This window comes from Eumetopias jubatus, unplaced genomic scaffold (assembly GCF_037043125.1).
Source record: "Eumetopias jubatus isolate StellerSeaLion01/CBP00866 unplaced genomic scaffold, mEumJub1_p1.0 scaffold_2, whole genome shotgun sequence".
NCBI classification, from domain to species: Eukaryota; Metazoa; Chordata; class Mammalia; order Carnivora; family Otariidae; genus Eumetopias; species Eumetopias jubatus.
In genome coordinates this window covers 45108382-45128980 of record NW_028274808.1, presented here as the reverse complement: position 1 = coordinate 45128980, position 20599 = coordinate 45108382, and the positions used below count along the sequence as shown (strand labels likewise).

Genomic DNA, 20599 nt, shown 5'->3' with positions numbered 1-20599 from the left:
CAGTTACCGGAGTATCTGACCAAAGAACTCCTACTTACACGTTAGAGCCCTGCGTTCCATGTTGGACTCTGAGTCGCTGCTGGTGCTCCCTTAACTCCAGTTCCTCCATCCCAAGAATGCAGCTGGGGCAGCATCATCTCATCTCAGAACGCAGCTCAGGGGCTCTGCTGCCATTAACATGTGAGTCTACTCCCCAGCACCTCACTTGCTTGCTCCTACCTGCTTCCTTCCTCACTGTCCCCCTTTAGCTCTGGAGTAACAGAAAATGCCCGACTTCCAGAGCATCTTATTTTTCTGAAGTTCGGTTTTCTCATCTGTGAAATGAGAAACAGCACATGCCTTTTCCCACCTTCAAAGGAGAGCTAACAGAATCCAATGACAGAATGCAGGTGAGAACAATACAAAAATAGTGCAGTATAAAGTGCAAAAGCAACATACAAGCATAAACAGGTGTTCAAGTAATAACATTTACAGAAATGATAGAGGAGCTAAAATTAACCAAATGCTTACCAGGTACCTGACGCTATTCTTAACACTCGAGGTGTATCCTAATTAATTCTCATAGCAACACTCTGAGGTGGGTCCTGTGATTATCCCTGTTCTACAGATGAGGAAAATGAGGCACAGAGAGTATGTCAGTAGCTTGTCTAGGCACTGTCCCCGGGCAGTCTGGCCCCAGACCCTGTGCTGTGAACCTGAACCGCTCTCCTCTCTTAATCATTAAGCATATTGCCTCCGATACGATCTGGCATTATCTGGGCAAGTCCAGGTTTACAAAAGCCGCCCACAAACGCGATCCTGCCTGAGTTTCTCAACAGCCCCGTCAAGTGGGTGAGCAGATGCTGTTAGCCTAGAAGATTAGTATTAGTCTGTGAGACAAGGAGACACTAGCTTCGCCTAGAGAAGTAACTTGGCCAAGGTTTCAAAGGTGGTCCATGGCAGGCCCAGGGCCTACTGGGCCCCGGGGCAGTGCCCACTGGGCCCCAGGGCAGTGCCCTTTTTAGAGGCTTCCACGCCAGCACACACGGCCCTCCCCAGCCCCTGCCCCCAGGAGCATCTCAAATGGAGCCTTTATGGCCGTGCCAGGGAACCAAAGTTGTCACCACAACGAGCGACCGGGGCAGGGGCTTTTGCCAGCCAGACCTCAGGGTGCCGCCACTTTCTAGGTCTCTCGCTGGATGCGAGATCCAGAGGCCCCAGAGGAAGTCCTCTCAACAACACGAAGCTGCAGCCCCCCACTTGACCCAACAATGGCCAGACGTTTCTTAAAGCTGTTATGCAACTCTTGCTTCAGCCAAGCTGCTGCTGGGATTTATATTTCAACATGTTTTGTTTTCTCTTCAGAGAGAAAGCATGAATGTGAAACTGTAACACCTCTTAGTGACCAGACAACGGCCCTTCCCAACTGTCTGGGGTTACTGGTAGGGTGGAGGATGTTTTCAGAGACACCTTATGGGAGCCAAGTTCAGGTTCCAGAATGACTAACAACCTCAGGGGTTAGGAAGAGGATTGGGGGGTGGGCGGTGGGTAGGACAACTGAGGGCCACTGTCTCCTACCAGGGAAGGAGCCAACTCAAGACTGCAGAGCAAAGAAGCCCAGAATGATGCTCCCTGGACGGCCTCCGGACCTGCAAGATGGCAGCTTAAGCACTCCAGAGTCCAGACACCCCAGACCTTGTGCCCCTTTGAAAGTAAATACCAAGTTAGGCCATTCTGCCCCTCAAAGGGAGCCAGTCCTGCCACCTTAGCTCAGGATCTAATTATAGGGAGCGATGCTCTGGGAATAGGGGCCAGGACTTATTTTTGCTGCCCAGTGTCTAGCACAGAGACTGGCAGGGAAGGCTCTCAGTAAGCATGGAATGAAGTGGGTGGCCAGATGAATTAACAGCCTCATCGGGATAGAACTGTGGCTTGCGAATTCTACTGCAAAAAAAAGGGCAAACAAAAGGGCTGAGAAAGTCTTTCTATGGGCAAGGTACACATGGATTCAAAAACAACACACATCAAAAAATTAAAACTAGCATTTGTTTAATCGCATGTTTCAAAGCACTTTTTTCCCCACATCTCTTCTTTTTTTTTTTTTTTAGAGATTTATTTATTTATTTTAGAAAGAGAGAGAGGGGGGTGCAGTGGGGACAGAGGGAGAGAAACTCAAGCAGACTCCCTGCTGAGTGTGGAGCCTGATGGGCAGCTTGATCCCACAACCCTGAGGTCATCACCCAAGCCGAAAACAAGAGTCAGACACCCAACCAAATGAGCCACCCAGGCGCCCACCACCACATCTCTTTAAAACTGTGCCTACGTTCATTCAACCACTATTCACAGAATACCTTTATCTGTCTCACTCTGGTGGACAAGTCAGAGGGGAGCTGGTCTGGGTCTCTGCACACTGTTCAAGGCTCAGGCTTTATTCTGCAGGCAACGGGGACAGCTAGGGGCATATGAGGCGGAGAGAGAGACACCCGATATGAGACGCAGAAGATGGGGCTAATTCTCAGCCCCGGCATCGGCTCTGCTCACGTGCAGAACAGGCTGGATTTTCCATTCCAATCAGCTAACCTTATCTTTTAACAGGTTCCCAGTTTGATAAAACCATGACCTGGCACCTGCAGAGAGCTTTATACTTTTTAAATTATGTTCACTGTTTAAACAGAGTTCACTGCAAACCTGGCTGCATTTTCTTTCTAGATGTAATAACTAGACCTGAAAGGTGGGGACTGCGACTCTTCCCTATTTAAGAAGACAAAGCTGCAGCCTGCACGGAAGCTGCAGGGCTCAGCAGTGAGCGCGAACAGGACCAGCTATGAATGATTTACAGGAATTCATTCAACAAATCCTTAACTGAGCACCTACTATGTGCCAGGTATGGTTTCTGGCCATGGGAACATACCAGAGAACAAAAGAGCAAGATTCCTGCCCGCTGGGAGCTTACATTCAAATAAGGGGAGACAGACCATAAATAATAGTCTAAATATGAATAAAATATGCAAAGACTATAAGTAATAAATGTAAGTAAATGGCACTGTGTGTTAAAAGGTAACACAGTGGCCGTGGAGAAAAACAGCAGGGCCAGGCGACAGGGAAGTGGGGGCCAGGGGAAGGAGGGTGTACTCAGTTGCGACTCGGGTGGTCAGGGACGCCATCAATGCAAAGGAGACAGTGAGTCTCCAAAACCAAGGTGGCAGCCGTGGGAGGGAGATGAACAAAGGCAAGAGCTACTACAGATGCACCAGTGGAAGGGTCCTGAAAACATAAGGGGGGGGTCGGGGAGGGCGGGGAGAGTGGGCAGAGGGAGGAGAAAGGCTGAACAGGGTCACCAAGTTCCTGAGGGAGGGGGCCCAGGCTGGAGGGGAGGCAGGGATGTCTACACTGCACATCCTGGACACCGAGGCAGCCATGTCTACGACATGTCTGTGAGGCAACAGATGCCCAGGTCCCAGAAAGACAGGACCAGAGACACCGGTGTGCTATCCGTGAGTGACTGGGACCCAGGCGGAAACTGAGGGAAGAAGAGAGGGTGGCAGGCTGACTTCTAAGGAAGACCAGGCAGCTGCCCCCTCATTAGAGGGGCCAGGAAAACAATGACTGAGTTTATTAGCAAGGAGATCATAGCAGCCTCCAGGAGGTTTCCAGCAGAGTGGTGGGCACAGAGCCAAAGGCCTGGCCGGTGAAGGATGGGGGGCGGACAAGGTGAGGAAGCAGAGACCAAGTGTCAATGATCCTTTCCTAACACTTGTTATTTTAAGGAGAAAGACCCCTGGGGCCCCTGGGGTCAAGGTGAGACGTCCGGTGTTTGTTATTTAAGATGGGACAAGTTTGGACTGTATAAATGCTTTAAAGAAGGAATCACTGGTCGGGGGCAGGCGAAAGATACTGAAACCGAGTTACTCATGAGAGAGATGACCAAAATAGCCACCAGCATGACCATTTATAGCACACTTATACAGCAGACTCGGCAGCAACAGCTTTTCGGGAGATGCCTCATTCAATTCTTTCACCGGCCCTGTAAGGGAGGGCTTGGTATTAACATCCCTGCTCTGCAGACAAGGACACTGAGCTGACAGGGGTCACTCGCGCGCCCCGATGGAGGCAGGACTGAATGCAGGTGTCCGTGGCTGGTTCCCACACACCGCCCTGCCCCAGGCCCGCTGATCCACCTTTGACAAAGGAAGGAGCCTCTTCCCTTATGACAGTAGGAAGGCGGGGAACAGCATGCTGGTTGGAAGGACAGTGACAGGAAGGCATGAGCTTGACCGGGGTCCTGCTTTCTCTATGAACGAGGGAGCAAGATGCCACCCAGGGGCTGCGAAAGTGGAAGGATGGGAGTTTGAGGAGCTGCTGAGGAGGATGGAAACAGGCTGACGAGAACACACAGAAAGACAAGCTGAGGGCCCCAGAGGCATGCGCACACAGGGCACCACCAGCGGAGGCAAACATGCGATTTTTCTCCAGAAGGGCTCCAACTGCCCAACGGGGCGCTGGGTCATCCAGGACTAGGGTTTGGGCAGACCAGTGAGGCAGGGAAAGAGAGGTCTCTGGAATGGCTGCAGTGGCGGGCCACAGGCTCCCGTGTGGATGAGGAAGACGGGGCCAGGCCGACACAGGTGGATTCAAGATCTCAGAGGCGGAAACCTTCGGGGTTAGGATGAGGCCCCATGGAGTTACAGGCCATCAACCTGAGGGGCATAAAGACCCCAGGGATTTGGATGTTAGTCCAGTGGCGCCCGGGACGGGACATTCTCAGAGTGATGATGGGATTCATTCGTGGTGGAAGCAGTCTGTGAGCCAGACACCAACGTCCAGAGAGAACGGGGAAAGTAGCTGCAAAACTATGTTGTTGACGATGCCGGAGATGAAGGTGAGTACTGAGCCCCAGAGAGTACTCAATGCACAGCAGGCTCCCTCATCAGTGCTTTAGGGACTGAAGCCTCACAGCCCCTCTCCCCTTTGCACTGACAGGAAATGGGGCACAGACAGAAGACAGGAGGAGGGACCTGCCCAAGGTCACACTAAGCGGAGCCAGGACCCAGTCCACGCGGTCTGGCTCGAAGGCCCCTGCTCCCCACCACTCCGCCGCCTGCCTCTCACTGTAAGTCAGGCTGGAGGCGGAGGTGAGCAGATGAAAGAGACAGAGAGAGAGAAGAGGAAGGACCGGAGACTCCAAGAAGAGGGGAGGCTAAGAGGCTGGTCGGTCACGGTGAGACGGCAGGAGCCCTGGAGGTGCCTGGGCTCGAGCTGACGGGAATCTTACACTTGAGAGGCTTCCGGGAAGGAGAGGCCTCGGAAGAAGAGCTGGATTTCTATCGGGACAGGGAGACGGCAAGGAACATTCGGTGCAGGTATAAGGGAGCTTGTTCGAAGGCACTTCCGCGGGGTGTGACGAAAAATAAAGGAAGAAGAAGGCAATGGAAAGCTAGGTCAGGAGAGAGAAACCAGCGAGAAAATTAGTATCTGCACTTCACAGACAAAGCAATTACAACTCAGAAAAGCAAAGTGACTCTGCCCCAACCAGTAAGTCAAAGACTCCCCAAGATAGTTCTCTGAGAGTGAGACACATGGCTCAGAAAGAGCTTGAGGGGAGGTTTAGAGCTAAAGGCAAAGTGATTAGATACAACCCCCCTATGGAAAATGTCAGCCGTAAACATTCGAGGTGGAGGCCGGGAGGGGAAGGGCAGGCTCAGGGCTCACAATGCCCCCCGAAGAGCTCCCGCAAACAACAGGACTGTAGAGATGCGTCTGCAGCCAGCCCCGAGGGGGCCGGAGGGCTCACTGAGGAGTAAAAAAAGAAAAGGAAAATTCTCTGAGAAGGAAATGTTGGGTACTAGGAGAAATATGAAGAGAACCAGAACGCGCTGGGGTTTAAGAGAGACTGCCAAAGGCTTCATTCAACACAGAAGCTAGTTCATCCAGTGGGCCGGGGAAAGGCAGCCCTCCTGAGGTTGGAAGGGGGTCAAAACCCCACGCCCATCAAATAGGGAGAGTGGACTACGGTCGGTCATTGCTCCGAAGAGCAGATGGGACAAAAGCTCTCATGAATGACACGGCCAAAGGTAGTTAAAACATGCCCAAAAGAAAACCAGGAAGAGATAGGGGACACACACACTCCACAGAGCAACGCCCTCTCCCCTGTGACACGTGCATACCCCTGGGCGCTTTAAAGTCACAGTCAGGTAAATCCTCCATTCAGGCCCAACTGCCTCTCCCTACTGAAGAGGTGAGGGCACCTTCCCTGCCCACTACAATCCTAGGGGCGCCCCCTCAAGCCCTGGCCCAGCGGGCCCCTCCCCCATTTCCGGGCGGAGGGGGCCAGGTCAGGTCTGCCCCCTCCTCCAGCGGCAGGCCTGCCAGGTGCAGATCCGGGCGGTGGGCAACGGCACCAGTGGGCAGGAGGCAAAGAAAAGGACACGAGTTCCAGAGTCCGCCTTTCTTGACTCCATGCCCCTTCCAAATGCACCCCTCAGAAAAACATCACCCACTTAAGGACAGAAAAAAAGGGAGGGGAGGAACCTGAAGGAGACAAGACAGGAGAAGAGAGACAGAAAAATCACTATAATTTTCTTGCAAGAACTCGAGCAATTTGGGATTTCACGCCCTTTTGAAGCTGAATGGCAGCTACTGAACTGTACTTGGTTTTGAAAACACTGCAGTGGGTGGGAGGGGACTCTGGCTGCCACCCTCACCCTCCCGCTGAGCACCCTGCCTACCAGCCAGCCTGCATGACTGGAACCCTGAGGAGCAAACTCAGAAGGTGAGGAATGCTGAGCCGTCCTGGCACCTGCCTGGTTCACTGCAGCTCAAAGCTCAGCAAGGCCAGCTACAGAAACCCCTGAGGCCAACCGAGCTTTCCAACTGGCACAGCACCCACCAGCTAGCTCCTCGAGAGAAGGCTGAGCCTCACCCCCTCGCTGCCCGCTCCTCTCCATGGTCCGCACCCGGCTGGGAAGGAGGGCTTCGCCTGGCACAGTTAAAGGCAGCATTTCCCTGAGAAGCAAAGGGAAGGGCCGAGAAAGGGTCAGCGGAAGTTCCCTCTCTTCAAATCTTTCCTGTTTTCTTTTGCCCCCTGCTTTCACCACCACGGGATTCAGCGTGGTCTAGAATGGTGTGCCTAATCTGGTTGGAATTTCCTCCTCCGCCCACCTGGCATTCTCCCCACGGTCTTGAGCACTCCCGACCAGGGCTTCTCGCAGCCACCCCACGTGCTGGTCTAGGTGACCACGCCACTTGCCACTCTGGAGCACCAGCTAGAGAATCATGGAAAACCTGCCGCAAAGCCCCAGTTGGGAAGGAACGATTAATTGCTACTGGTTGGCGAAAGCGCTGCGAAGCCCCCATGCTCCTTCCCTTGGTACCATGCAGACCATACAGTTACTGGGAACTGACAAAGTCCGAGTGGCCTGGCCCTTTATGGATTCATAAGCATTCACAGTCCACCCCCAGGGACTACATGAGAGAAGAGGGCACAGGAAGGAGCAGAAAAGTTGCCGAAGGTCTTCCAAACAACCCTTTAATAATCACAAATGGCTAGAGCTTCAGAGACATTAGTGGTCATTAGGTTCAGTGTTCTTCATACTTTTTTGGCCATAACCCCAGTCAGAAGGGGATTTTACACAGCCATCCAGGGGACACACACACACACACACACACACACACACACACACACACCCCAATTTCACCAAGCAACACTTCTTACTATATGCCACACACACTTATGTTTTGTACTCTGACCATTAGAGAGGCTAATCTTTCTTAAAATGTTGATGCCATTAATGGGTCACAACCCACAGTTTGAAAAACACAGGTAATTAAAGTGACACTGAGGGGGGGTTAGGATGTGGCTTCATGGGAAAGCATATTTAACATAATAATTTTAAGCATTAGTAAGGTTGGCTTTCTGCCCCTGTGACCACAGCAGCAAGCAGCTCATCTGGCTCAGTGGTCAAAGTGACCAGCACTGACTTCCATGGTCTACACCATCTAGGACAGAAAAACTGGGAAAAGCGGGCCCACCTGATACTCTCACTTAACCTCACATATTCAAAGTTCAAAATGTGTGACTTATAAAATCAGAGATCATTTTTTTTCCAGCATACAATTTACATTGACATGGCTTCGACTGTAATAATTCTTTGGAATTTCAAGTACCATAAAAGAGGTCAATGGGTGTTCTGTGTAAGTAGAAAGGGGGACAGGTTAAGAATGGGGAGAAATACTGAACTGGCCCATAGCCCCCACTTTACAGACACAAAACTAAGGCATATAACAGTGCATAAGGCATGAAGCAAGTTAGGGGCAGGGCTGGAAACCCAACCCAGGGCTCCTGACTCCTTTACTCACGGTCTCCATCACCCAAAATATTTAAGAAGAACACAGTCGAGGTTTCCTCAAGTGAAGCATTTCCATGACTGAAGAATGGATGCGTCCCTGATATGTCACGCTGGGCACAGACAACTGTGCTGATCTTGGCAGACCTTGGCACTCGCCTGCAGCCTCCCTGGGATCATGCAACAGGGCTCACACCACTTAACACTCTCTCTGTGCCTTTTGTCTCAGCTGAAAAATGAAAAGAATCCTTGCTACCCTCTTCTGAGAAAGTTGTAGTGAAAAACGAGGTGCTTTAAAACCAAACCTGCATGCTTAAAAACAGAAGAAGCCCTTACTAGTAACCGGGGCCTTCATTTTACAGTCAAGCCCCATAAGGTGAGTGACTTGTCTGGGACAGCCCCGTTATCTATCCGCAGGTGAAAACTGCTATGTAAAGTAATACTAAGTACAGAGTGACAACTGGATTAAAACTTACGACATCTACGGGGCAGAAGGAGCGGCAGGGAAGGAACTAAACACAGAACACACAATTTAAACATATATGACGAATGCCTCTTTAGACTGACATAGGGAGTTGAAAAGGCATGACTAATTACATCTAATCCTAAAGATAAGCTACAGTGATGCTCTGAACCACACTCAGCAAAACCTCACATGTGGCATAGTTCCTCAATGGAACGTTCATCTCTGCCACCCTGTGGGTCCGGTGCCTGCTCAGATAACATCTCCCTGCCCCTAACTTTCCCCATACTCTGTCCAAGGCACTGGAGACAACAGCTTCAAATATGGGAAATTGTATTACATGTGAGGGATTCCTTCCTGTACAAATGCCACCTGGTATCTGTCCAGGGTCTTTCCTGGAGAAGCTGTGAAAAGCTATGAGGCAAGATCTCCCCCATGCCCTCCATAACCCTGGCAGCAAGGGCCGTTCCCCCTGGGGATGCTGGAGGGTCCGAAGAGGTGATACCTCAGGCCCAGCAGCATCATCAAAGGCTTGGGCCTCACCTTACTGCAAATGCCCACGCTTTCTCTCACTGGACTCCTGTCTGTCCACTGATAGCCAGCTCCCAGAGAGCTGCCCAGGGCAGGGAAAACCCTGACTTAGACATTCTGGTCTTCACACCTTGCAAGTGGGGCCAGCATCAGCAACAAGATACAGCTGCCAGTGGGGGAGCTCGGTGGGCCCTGCCTTTCAAGATAACTGCCACCCAGAGAGGTCCCAAATCTCGGAAAGCACTCTTGGGCCGGAGTCAGAGGAAACAGGTGGAGTATGAGCCCAGGCAGGTGAATCAGTTCATAGCTCTTTGCCTCAGTTTCTTCATCTGTTAATCCCTGGGTTGCTGGATGAATTCGACGAGTTATGCCTACAGAAGTGCAAGATGTCAATACCTGCGTTACCTTCCTGAACAGGCGGCCAGAAGGCAGCTCTCAGGCTAACAGGAAAAATCCGCCTGGCTGACGCTGCCTCTTTGCAGAAATGCACGTAAAACTACCTGGGGAAGTGACAGGCAAACCGAGTGCCTATTACACAACCCACAGTAAGAGTTGTATAGCACATGCTCTCCTTGCCTGCCCTCCTCCCTGCAACAAAAAGAGAAGGCAAATGTCACTGCAGGGCTCACTGCCTCTAGGCTGCTCAGCCGCCCGAACTTCTGGGGGAAGAGATGTAGAAACCCTGAGAAAAGGGGCTCACGTAGGGCGTCGCTGAACCGGTATTCCCAAGAGAGCTGCCAAGAACCAGGAGAACCCCTGCCACTCCTACGCCTCCCCAGAGACCCGGGGAGCTGAAGCCACACACCCGGGTCGGAGCGCGCACGGCCGAGCAGGGGCCACGTTTCTCGGCGCTAGCGTGGTTAGCGCTTCCCGGCCGCCAGCTCCCTCGGAAACCGCACGTGTGGACAGCCGTGGCCACCCTGCACTGACCGGAGGACGGCTCTCGCCGCGGCTCGGACACTGGGCGCGCCAGCAAGAGCCGCCAAGAGCTGGAACCCCAAAGCCCTCGGATCGCGCGGGCAGACGTGGTAAGACTGTGCAAAGCGGCACCGATCGCCCTCCCTCGGGCACCCCGCCGCCACCGCCGAGACCGGGGGCGCTCGCCAATTCTTCTCCCCCGCCGCAGCGCCGCCAGCAGCCCGGGTGGGGAAGGCGGTGGGAGCGGCGGTGCGTGGCGCCGGTCGGAGCACCCTCGTGGGCTAGGGGCGCCCCTGGGGCCCAGGCGCTCGGCGGAAGGAGCGGCCTGGCGCGCTCGCGGCGAGAGCGGGGGTGCCGCGCCCCACGCCCGCCGCAGCCAGGAGGAGAGGTGGTTTCGGGGCGCTCCCCCAGGCTGCTCTTGCGCGGGATGCAAACGCACGCGCGCGCACTCCCCTGTCCGCTTGCTCCGTCCCTAAAGTCTCCTCGCGCCTCACCTTCACTGAGTCTACCGGGTACATGACCGAGTGCTCCAGGATCCCGGCCATCGCTCCGGCTGTCATGTGGGTGGATAAGGAGGCGCTGGTCGGCAGGTTCTCATAGTCCTCCGACCCGGCGTCCTTGCAGCCGCCGCCGCCATCTCGGCTGTCCCCATCCATCCTGCGCCCCACAGCCTGGCTCCCTACGCCGCCGCAGCGCAGCTCCATCCGCCAGCTCCGCGGGGCGCGGGAGCCTGCAGGAGGTGGGCAGGGAGGGGGAGGGGGCGAAAAACTTCACTTCTTAAAGTGGGAACCACCTCCCCGGTTTTGCGGCGCCTGACGCCATGGCGGGCTGGGGTGGAGCAAAGGGGCCCGAGACACCAATCGCTGGAAAAGAAGAGGCCCGCCGCGGCCCCACCATTGGTGTGCGGGACACTGGGGACCCGCCTTCCTGTGTGACGTCACTGTCCAGTGCAAATTTCCAAGCAACCGGACGGGGGCGAGAGGAGACGTTGGGGTGTCCCGGGAAGTTGTACTACCTCCAGGGTGCCGCTGCCGCGCTTGGGGCAGGCTGGGCGGAGGAGGGGGTCTGGTGGTCACTGGAGAGGGTCGTCCGGGCCCGCAGGGGGGACATGCCCAGGGGTGGAGGGAGATCAGGAACAACGGATAATCCTTTCCCAGAGCCCGGGGTTTTGCAAACAGTGTTGTTCAGCAAGCGTTGGCATTCCTAAGGCCTGGAGAGGGGACAGTTGCCGCGAATGCCATTTATGGAGCAGTTATGATGGCCGGATAGGGGGTGAGGGCGCACGTGGGGGTGGAGTGGAGCTCTAGAATTGGAGACACTGCGCGATATCAGTGGTGCATCACCTTTTGTGCAACACAGGGCATATATCGTGGAGGAGACAGAGTCAAGGTCCTGTGCTAGGCTGCTTTGTTGGGGAGAACACTCATTTAGTTGAAATTTTTTTCCCTCACTGGAAGCACATAGAGCTAAATTTGTTCCTCTTCTTATTCTCACAAAGAGGCTTAAAGCTACCCTGCCCTCGACTGATCAAGACATGAGTAGTCATCAGAATGGAGCCTTTCTGAGGCAACTTCAGCACATTTTTCTCAGGACTGATATGCCTGGGAGGTCTTTAGAGGCTGATGTCTCAGTCAGGTGCCAAGTGGTTCCGAGTGAAATCTCGCAGCATTGCATCTACCTTCCTTTTAAGACTCTGGTCTCCTGGTTCTTAAACTCATCCCAAGCTGACTTCTTAAAGTGTAACCCAGGCTGCTTTATTTCAGCCTCAACAATATTGTCTTGCTCTTATCTCTGGGATGAAGGAGCAATCAGAAAGTAGGGGAATAACCTGTCAGTCTATGGAAGTCTCTGTGAAAGCATGGCATCTGCACATCTAAGTGTACATGTTCTGGGGCTTAAGATGTGACACTTCTGAGATACCAGACACCTTATCCAGGGAAGCCTTCTGGTCAGGAGAGCTGGGCCTTGAGATATGAAAGGGTGGGGGAGATCCTGAAGATGCTGCACCCACTCTACCCTCACCCTGGTTCCAAGGTTCAGGTCACAGCAACCCAGGCACCTCTCAGGAATTTGAGATACAGTGATGTGAGCATTGTTGATCAAGGCTTCCAGGCTGAGGGCACCAATTCCCCATTTTTGGTAGCTGCCAATAGTAGCTCCCAAGGCAAGTGCTAAGGATGTCACAGGTAGAGGCAAGCTCTGTTTAGTGGTTGGCAGAGAAAATTTTCCCTGCTTTTACCATAGGTGATTTTTAAGAAACATTAATCGAAAGCCACTGATACTCATTTAAAAATGGATACCTTTTAACCAGTACATATTATTAACCAGTTGTCCCACTTCTGGGAATGTGCCACAAAAGTCTACATACGCGAAAGCTCCTCTTCAAAGCACTATTTATAGTACTAAATAATTGGAAACAACTGAAATATTCAACTAGAAGGTAATGGCTGAGTAAATGATGACATGTATATTAGTGACCTATTATGGGGCCATTAAAAATTGTAGTTATGTTATGCAATAAGATGAGAAATGATTATGATACAATGTTGGGTGAAGAAAAAACACAAAACTCTTATTATGATATTTATAAAGATGTAAATATTATGCACACAGGAAGAGGGAAGTGGTTATTGTGATAGTGATGTAGAATTAAAGGTATTTTTACTATATTTTTCAGACCGAAATAATACATGTATTATTTCTATAACTTAATTCTTTTTTAGGATATAATCGCCTAATGGATGAGAAGCCTTCTGAACTTTGCAAATGGTGATATTGGTGAAGAGAAGCCACCCTCTGGATGATTAAGGGGACTCCTGGCAAATGTGAACAGGCCCATAATCTTCAGAGACATCAGACTTTTAAAAATTTCATTAAATAAATGTTAAGCCAGAGCCATTTAGAAACTCTTTGGAATATTTATTATAAGCATTCAGTATTTTTTCTTCTCCTATAAGGTAGATATGGTGAGTTGGCACTCAGCATCCGTCTTCAACTCTTTCTTGTACTGCAGCGGCCAGAAATTTGTAAACCACATTTATCAGATCCTTGCAGCTAGCCTAGACGTGAATTATATTCTGCCAGTTGGATGAACTGGAGAGATCTGGGAGACAGTAAGGAGATGGAGATCACCTTCCTGCTGCTTTGATGTTTTCTGCTGCTTAGCAAAGCCATAGACACTTCAGTAAGGAGCAGTTGGGGTGGGCAATGGCTTTCCTATTGCAACAGCTCTGCAGTGTCTGGTCACCAGATTCATGGATGTCAAGAAGCAATGTGGCAGTAGGAATGGCAGCAGGAATGGTAGCAGCCTCTGATCCCTGCACCATAGCTTCAGTAGGTGCCTTCCTCACCTTTCAGGACATGGCAGGGGATCCCTTGGAAGGCCAGTTTGGCAATGTGGATCTGAGAGTTATTCCTGGAGGCCCAGCCTAGGTTTCAGCTCTAACAATATTGTATATAGTAGCAAGAGAGCATAATAATGAAGGAGCCATTCCTGAGTATCAGAATACAGCCACCAGCCCTGGTCCTAGACCTCTGTGCAAGGCCCGTTTGGAGGGAGTTGACATCCCAGATACCATCACCCAGTGCTTTGGCCACACTGTCAACAAAGAGGGAGAGCATAGGGACCCAGGGGCAGAGCAGTGATCCTGTCTTGTAGGGTGCACCTGGAGACTCAGAATGACTTGGCTGGTTCCACTGGGGTCTTATGTAAAGTTCCTGAATGTTGAAGTTTTGAAGATGTCATCATACTGCCTAGCCCATCTGGGAGCCAGCCTCCATTTCAAAAGCAGGGCGGGGTGTACAGAGGGTAGAGGGTGAAGAGCACTTGACTTGGAGTCATGGACCTGTTCAAACCCTGGTTCCATCATTTACTAGCTATGTGGCTCTTGCGCATTTGTTGGCATGCTTCCTCATCTGTTGGTAGGCATTCGTACTTAACACATGGTGAATGAAACACAGAAAAAGATAAAATAAAAATCTCGTGGTGAAGGATATATAATTTGGGAGTATTGAGAGCAAAGGAGTTGAGGGTACAGAGGTAAGAGGTCCAGACTTTCTCCAAAATCTTACTTGTTTTTTTTTTCCACAATAATTGCTCCAACCCTGGCACCCACCTGCCCACCTATGCAACACACAGACATATTAACACCCCACCCAGATTTCAGCCAATGCCGTGGCTCCCACCGGGGACACACTTGTCTGCCAGAGAGGAGGCTCTGTGCCTTGGAGCAACTGCAGCTGGTATGATGTCTCCTAGAACAAAACCATGTGGTGTGGTACTGGGGTGTGTGTGGGGGGGGGGGGTCATTTTGTCTTTGTCTTTCTCAATGTGCACTAATCCACATATCCATTAATTTTAAGCCAGGTTTATCTGTTGGGAGGGCTGGGATGACCTCTAGAGTGCAGGATCCCTCCCATTTATATATCTGGCTGTGTATTCCCAGAATCTCTCACTTTCCCAAAGACAGCGCTGTATTTCCTAAAAGCTCTGTGATTCATACTTTGGAATGAATCTCTCCATAAAACAGACAGAAGAAATGGAAGCAAAAGCTAGTCTTACTCCAGATCTGCATGTCAAATAAGGAAGTAGTGGGTGCGAGCCATCAGGCCCGGAGAACACAGAGATGATTCACTTTACTGTCTTTTCAAACGATGGTGATGGGCAAGGGTCAGACCTGGGGGTTTAATCAGCAGATTGGGAGTGGAACGTTGACCTGCTCACACGTCTGCAGACTCTACTGCTTGAGTCCACTGGTAGTCGTCCATGTGATGTGGCCGGGACCCCCTGCTGGGGGACAGTCCCCTGACTCCTGTTCTGTGGATGCCTGTGCCATCTGCCTTACCAGCTGCCCCATGCATTTTCACTGATGAGACCCAATGATGTCAGTTGCCTCCTCCCCACATCGGAGGCCACACTGTCCTCGCGCTGCTGCCATGCCCACTCCACTCAAGAGCCCATCCCCTAGTGAACGGCTCAAGGCTCCAGAATTGGACAGGGGTGTGGCAGAGGAACACTAAAGCCCCAGTGGAGGGAAAGCATTAGCTAAATTCTGGGTGAGAGATGCCATGTCTCTGTGTTTACATGGGTGGACTTGGGGCCATCTGGTAGCCACCCACCACAACTGCTCACACCTGTCATTTTTCCCTCTCCTCACCTTTCTCCACAAATATACTTGATTCTCCACGGCTTAAAAAAAGCCCTCTTCCCTGCTCCACGCCTTAAGCTGTCGCCCTGTTTCTCCCTCCATCCTGAAGTCCCTGAAAGAGTAATCTCCCCTTATCTTTCTGTACTCACAATGCACTCACTCCTGAAGCCTCTGCATGCCAGTTTCTAACCCCTGCACTTTTCTAAAGGAGTTAAAGGTCACCAAGGACCTCAGTGCCAAATCAGCCCAGTCCAGTCTTGCCCTCTTGACTTCTGCCTCTTCTGGAATTCCTCACTTCCGGTCTCTTCTTGCACTTCCGGCAGTGCCCTCTGCCTCCTCTACCTCGTATCTCCAACACCCTGTCCTCGGAGCTCCTTTCTTTTCCTTCCTTTGCTCCTTTCTTCCGTCCCCATATTCCCATCACCAACCCTGGCTCTGTTTTAATTTGACTGTTCCTCCGCACTCAAGCCCCACATTTTCCTGTGCCTCACAGACAGTGCCATCTGAATACTCCACCTGAACCGAAAGCTCAGAAGGCGCATCTGCGTCCCAGGGCTGCCATAACTGAATACCACACACTGGGTGGCCTAAAAAAACAGAACTATACTCTCCCATGGTTCTGGCGGTGACAAGTCCCAAATCAAGATGTTGGCAAAGCCACGCTCCCTCCAGAGCCTCCAAGCGAAGATCCCTCCTAGTCTCTTCCCAGTTTCTGGTGGCTCCCGGCTATGCTTGACGTTCTTTGGCTTGGAGATGTATCACTCCAATCTCTGCCTCCACTCTCACCTAGCGTTCTCCCTGTGTGTCTCCATGTCCACTGCCCAGATTTTCCTCTTCTTATAAGGACACCTGTCATATTGAATTAGGGGCTCATACTACGCCAGTATGACATCATCTTAACTTGATTATATCTGGCAAAGACCCTATTTCCAAATAAAGTCACATTCTCAGGTTCTCAGCAGACATGAATTTAGGAGGGACGCTATTCAATTCAGTACAGTGAGGGAGAGAGGCAAAAGCTGCAAGGGGGCGGGGGGGGGCAGGTGACCTAGGTTCCTGTCCTGACTAATGTGCTTGGCCCCATTTCTTTTACCTGTGAAAGGAGGGGTTGGAGTCAGTGGTGTGCAGGGCCGCCCAGCTCTATCTTTCTGATCAAAAACTGAATTCATAGGGCACCTGCGTGGCTCAGTCAGTTAAGCATCTGCCTTTGGCTCAGGTCATGATCCCAGGGTCCTGGGATCGAGCCCCGCATCGGGCTCCCTGCTCAGCGGGACCCGGCTTCTGCCTCTCCCTCTGCCCCTCCCCCTGGCTTTCTCTCATTCTCTCTCTCTCTCAAGTAAACAAATAAAATCTTAAAAAAAAAAACTGAATTCATAATCTTTCCTTCTAATTGGCAACTCCTTCTAATGCCATTTTTATCTCTATTTTACCAGGCAACCAAATGGCAAGCACAGAGTCGTTACTGACTCCCCTCTTTTTCCTCCTTGTTTTAATTGAAGTCTAATTAACATACAATATCCTATTAGTTTCAGATGTGTGTTACAGTGTTTGATATTTTTATACTTTATGAAATGATCCCCACAATAAGTCTAGCTACCATCAGTCACCATACAAAGTTATTACAGTATTATTGAGTATATTCTTTAGGCTGTAAATTACACCCCCATGACTTATTTATTTTATAACTGGAAGTTTGTACCTCTTCATCCCCTTCACCTGTTTTGCCTACTCTCCACCCCCTTCCCACTCTGGTAACCAGCAGTTTGTTTCCTGTATCTTTGAGTCTGTTTCGGTTTTGTTTGCTTTGTTTTTTAAATTCCACATGTAAGTGGCCTTTATTATGTTGAGGTACATTCCTTCTCTATCCCCTTTTTTGAGAGCTTGTAATCATAAAAGGATGTTGAATTTTGTCAAATGTTTTTTCTGCATCTATTGAGATGATCATACGATTTTTATCCTTTGTTTCCTTAATGTGGTATATCACAGATTTGTGGATGCTGAACCATCCTTGCATCCCTGGAATAAATCCCAATTGATCATGGTTTATGATTTTTTGATGCCTTATTGAATTCAGTTTGCTAATATTTTTTGAGGATTTTTGCATCTCTGGCCATCAGGGATATTGGCCTGTAATTTTCTTTTCTGTGTGTTGTCTTTGGTTTTGGTATCAGGGTAATACTTGCCTTGAAAAATGAGTTTGGAAACATTCCCTCCTCTTTAATTTTTTGGAATAATTTGAGAAGGATATGTACCAACTCTTCTTTAAATGTTTGGTAGAATTCACCTATGAAGCCATCTGGTTCTGGATTTTTGTCTGGGGGAGTTTTTAAATTCCTGATTCAACTTTATTACTTGTAATTAGTCTATTTTCTATTTCTTTGTGAGTCAATATTGGAAGGTTATATGTTTCCAGGAATTATCCATTTTTTTTTTTTTGGTTTTCTAATTTGTTAGCATATCATGGTTCATAGTAGTCTTTTATGATCTTTTGTATTTCTGTGGCATCAGTTGTAACTTCTCTTTCATTTCTGATTTTACTTATTTGGGCTCTCTCTCTTTGTTTCTTCATGAGTCTGACTAAAGGTTTACCAATTTCTTCTTATCTTTTCAAAGAACCAGCTTTTAGTTTCATTGCTCTTTTCAATTTTTTGGCGTCTCTATTTCATTTATTTCCTCCCTAATCTTTATTATTTCCTTCCTTTTAACTTTGGGTCTTGTTTGTTCTTATTCTACCTCCTTTAAGTGTAAAGTTAGATTCTTTATTTGGAATTGTTTTTGCTTCCTGAAGTAGGCCTGTATCACCATGAATTTCCCTCTTAGAACTGCTTTTGCTGCATCCCAAAGGTGTTGGAAAGTTCTGTTTCCATTTTCATTCATCTCAAGGTATTTTCTGATTTCTTCTTTGTGTTCCTCACTGACCCACTGTTGTTTAGTAACACTCCCCTCCTTTTCTCCCTCGAAGATCCTGTCAGCCATATGGAGATTTGGCCTCTTAGAGAGTGTCACTTATAGCTATGGTGACTATATAGTTTATCATCCAAATGGGAAGATTTTTTTTAAAGATTTTTCTTTATTTATTTGACAGAAAGAGAGAGAGCACAAGCAGGCGGAGAGGCAGAAGCAGGCTCCCCACTGAGGAGGGAGCCCAGTGCGGGACTCCATCCCAAGACCCTGGGATCATGACCTCAGCCAAAGGCAGACGCTTAACCAACTGAGCCACCCAGGCGCCCCCAAATTGGGATTATTTTTGAGAGTAAAAAGGGGGTGCTGTTAACAATTACACCAGAACAGAAAATATAAACTGAGACCTTTCTAGGAAAACTCAGACATATGGTCACCCTACATAGAGCCACGCGTTGCTTTCCATCCACAAACCTTCATCGACCTGTAGCCCGTCCCATCCTTACATCCTCTTCTAAGGGAGAGCTCTCTGTGTCTCCACTTGCTGAAATGGTACTCATTTCTCAGTTCAAATGGCTTTGCTTTCATGAAGCCTTATCTCACCCAGAAAAAGTGAGCTGAACCCTGTCACACTTTCATGCTTCCTTCAGGGCTCTTGCTACCTCTCACTTCACATTACAGTTCTAGTAGCCATGTCTTAGTTCTCCCACTACATTCTAAGTTCCTTGAGGATGTAAGCTGAGTAAGCAATCAATGTTTGTTAAAGGAGTAAGAGTTTCTTTCAAAAGAGCTCCAATTCTTACATAACATTAAAACATCACAGACTCATGATCTCCAGGAAATTAAAGCATGTTGCACTTGAGATCCCAGGGCTCTGAATATAGTTTGTGAAGAAGGGAAAAAAGTGGCATTTCTTTTCTTCCAAAGGACATGTCCCAAATGCTAACTTCGGTTGCTACTTTTCTTAGGAACTTGAAGTTGCCAAACCGAGGAACTGGAAGAGACCTAGAATGTGATATAGTCTGTAAGTCCCATCTCACACGTCACAAAAGAGATCCAAAAGGCAAAGCAACTTGTCCAAGGACACAAAATGGTTAATGGCAGAACTGGGTGCAAAACCCAGGTGTTTCATTCCATACTCTTTCCCTCCACACCTTTGAAATAAACCCCGAGGCTGATAAGACTCCTTTATTGCTGCCATTAGTCATATCTCAGATGGCTGCTGTATAAAAATCAATAGTCATCAATCCTCCACTCTGGCCAGGTTTGCCTGACACAGCACATTAGCACATGACCACATTTGCCAAATTCCATATGTGAGTTTTACACTGAGCTCTGGGTCTCATAAATAAGAGATGGTGATCCTTCAGACAGTACAGTGACCATTTTCAAACATCTCAAATAGACCACTGAGCATAAAAGAGGTGCTCTTTCGATGGACTCTGAAAAACAAACTGAGGGTTCTAGAGGGGAGGGGGTGGGGGGATGGGTTAGCCTGGTGATGGGTATTAAAGAGGGCACGTTCTACGTGGAGCACTGGGTGTTATGCACAAACAATGAATCATGGAACACTACATCAAAAACTAATGATGTAATGTATGGTGATTAACATAACAATAAAAATTTAAAAAAAAAAGAGGTGCTCTTTAAGGAAATATAGGAGAAATAGAAAGCATGTACTTTGCGGGGCACCTGGGTGGCTCAGTCAGTTAAGCATCTGCCTTCGGCTCAGGTTATGATCCCGGGGTCCTGGGATCAAGCCCCGCATCGGGCTCCCTGCTCCAAGGAAAGCCTGCTTCTCCCTCCCCCCTCCCCCTGCTTGTGTTCCCTCTCACTCTGTCTCTCTCACTCTCTAGCAATTAAATTAACAAAATCTTTTTTAAAAATAAATAAAAAGAATAAATAAAGTTTATTTATTTAAGTTATCTCTCCATCCAACATGGGGTTTGAACTCAGGACCCCGAGATCAAAATTCACACGCTGCTCTGACTGAGCCAGCCAGGTACCCTGCCCCCCAAGTCACTCTTTACCCATTGCTCTCTCAACTATCTCATTTATTTATCCTCTCTCTCCCTCCCCCATATCTCTCCCTCTCCCTCTCTCTCTCTCTCTCTCTCTCTCTCACACACACACACACACTGTAAGCTTCAAGAAAACAGACAATGGGTGTCACATCTTCGTGGCTGTGTCCCCAGTGCCTGGAAATACGACTGGCACAGAGCCAGCTATCACTAAATAGATGCGAATGAATAAATGCAATGTCACTTCCTCCAGGAAGACTTCCCTGACCCCAACAGCCCACACACATCTCTCTCCAC

At 49.6% G+C, this 20599-nt stretch overlaps 1 protein-coding gene and 1 long non-coding RNA gene across 3 annotated transcripts in view; one reads left to right on the top strand and one right to left on the bottom strand.

Moving 5' to 3' along the window:
* SLC25A37 (solute carrier family 25 member 37) overlaps positions 1-11067 on the bottom strand; it is a 37629-nt gene extending 26562 nt beyond the window's left edge. Inside the window, exon 1 of one of the 2 annotated variants that reach the window (XM_028114234.2) lies at positions 10728-11067. In XM_028114234.2, the coding sequence (XP_027970035.1) occupies positions 10728-10937 (210 nt within the window). In that variant the 5' untranslated portion in view covers positions 10938-11067. The remainder of the gene's footprint in view (positions 1-10727) is intronic. The other variant, XM_028114239.2, reaches the window with a different exon arrangement.
* LOC114217408 (uncharacterized) lies at positions 9867-13139 on the top strand. The gene is made up of 2 exons (XR_003610980.2): positions 9867-10343; positions 12957-13139. It is a non-coding gene; the product is annotated as an uncharacterized LOC114217408 (long non-coding RNA).
* Positions 13140-20599: the final 7460 nt, after the last annotated feature.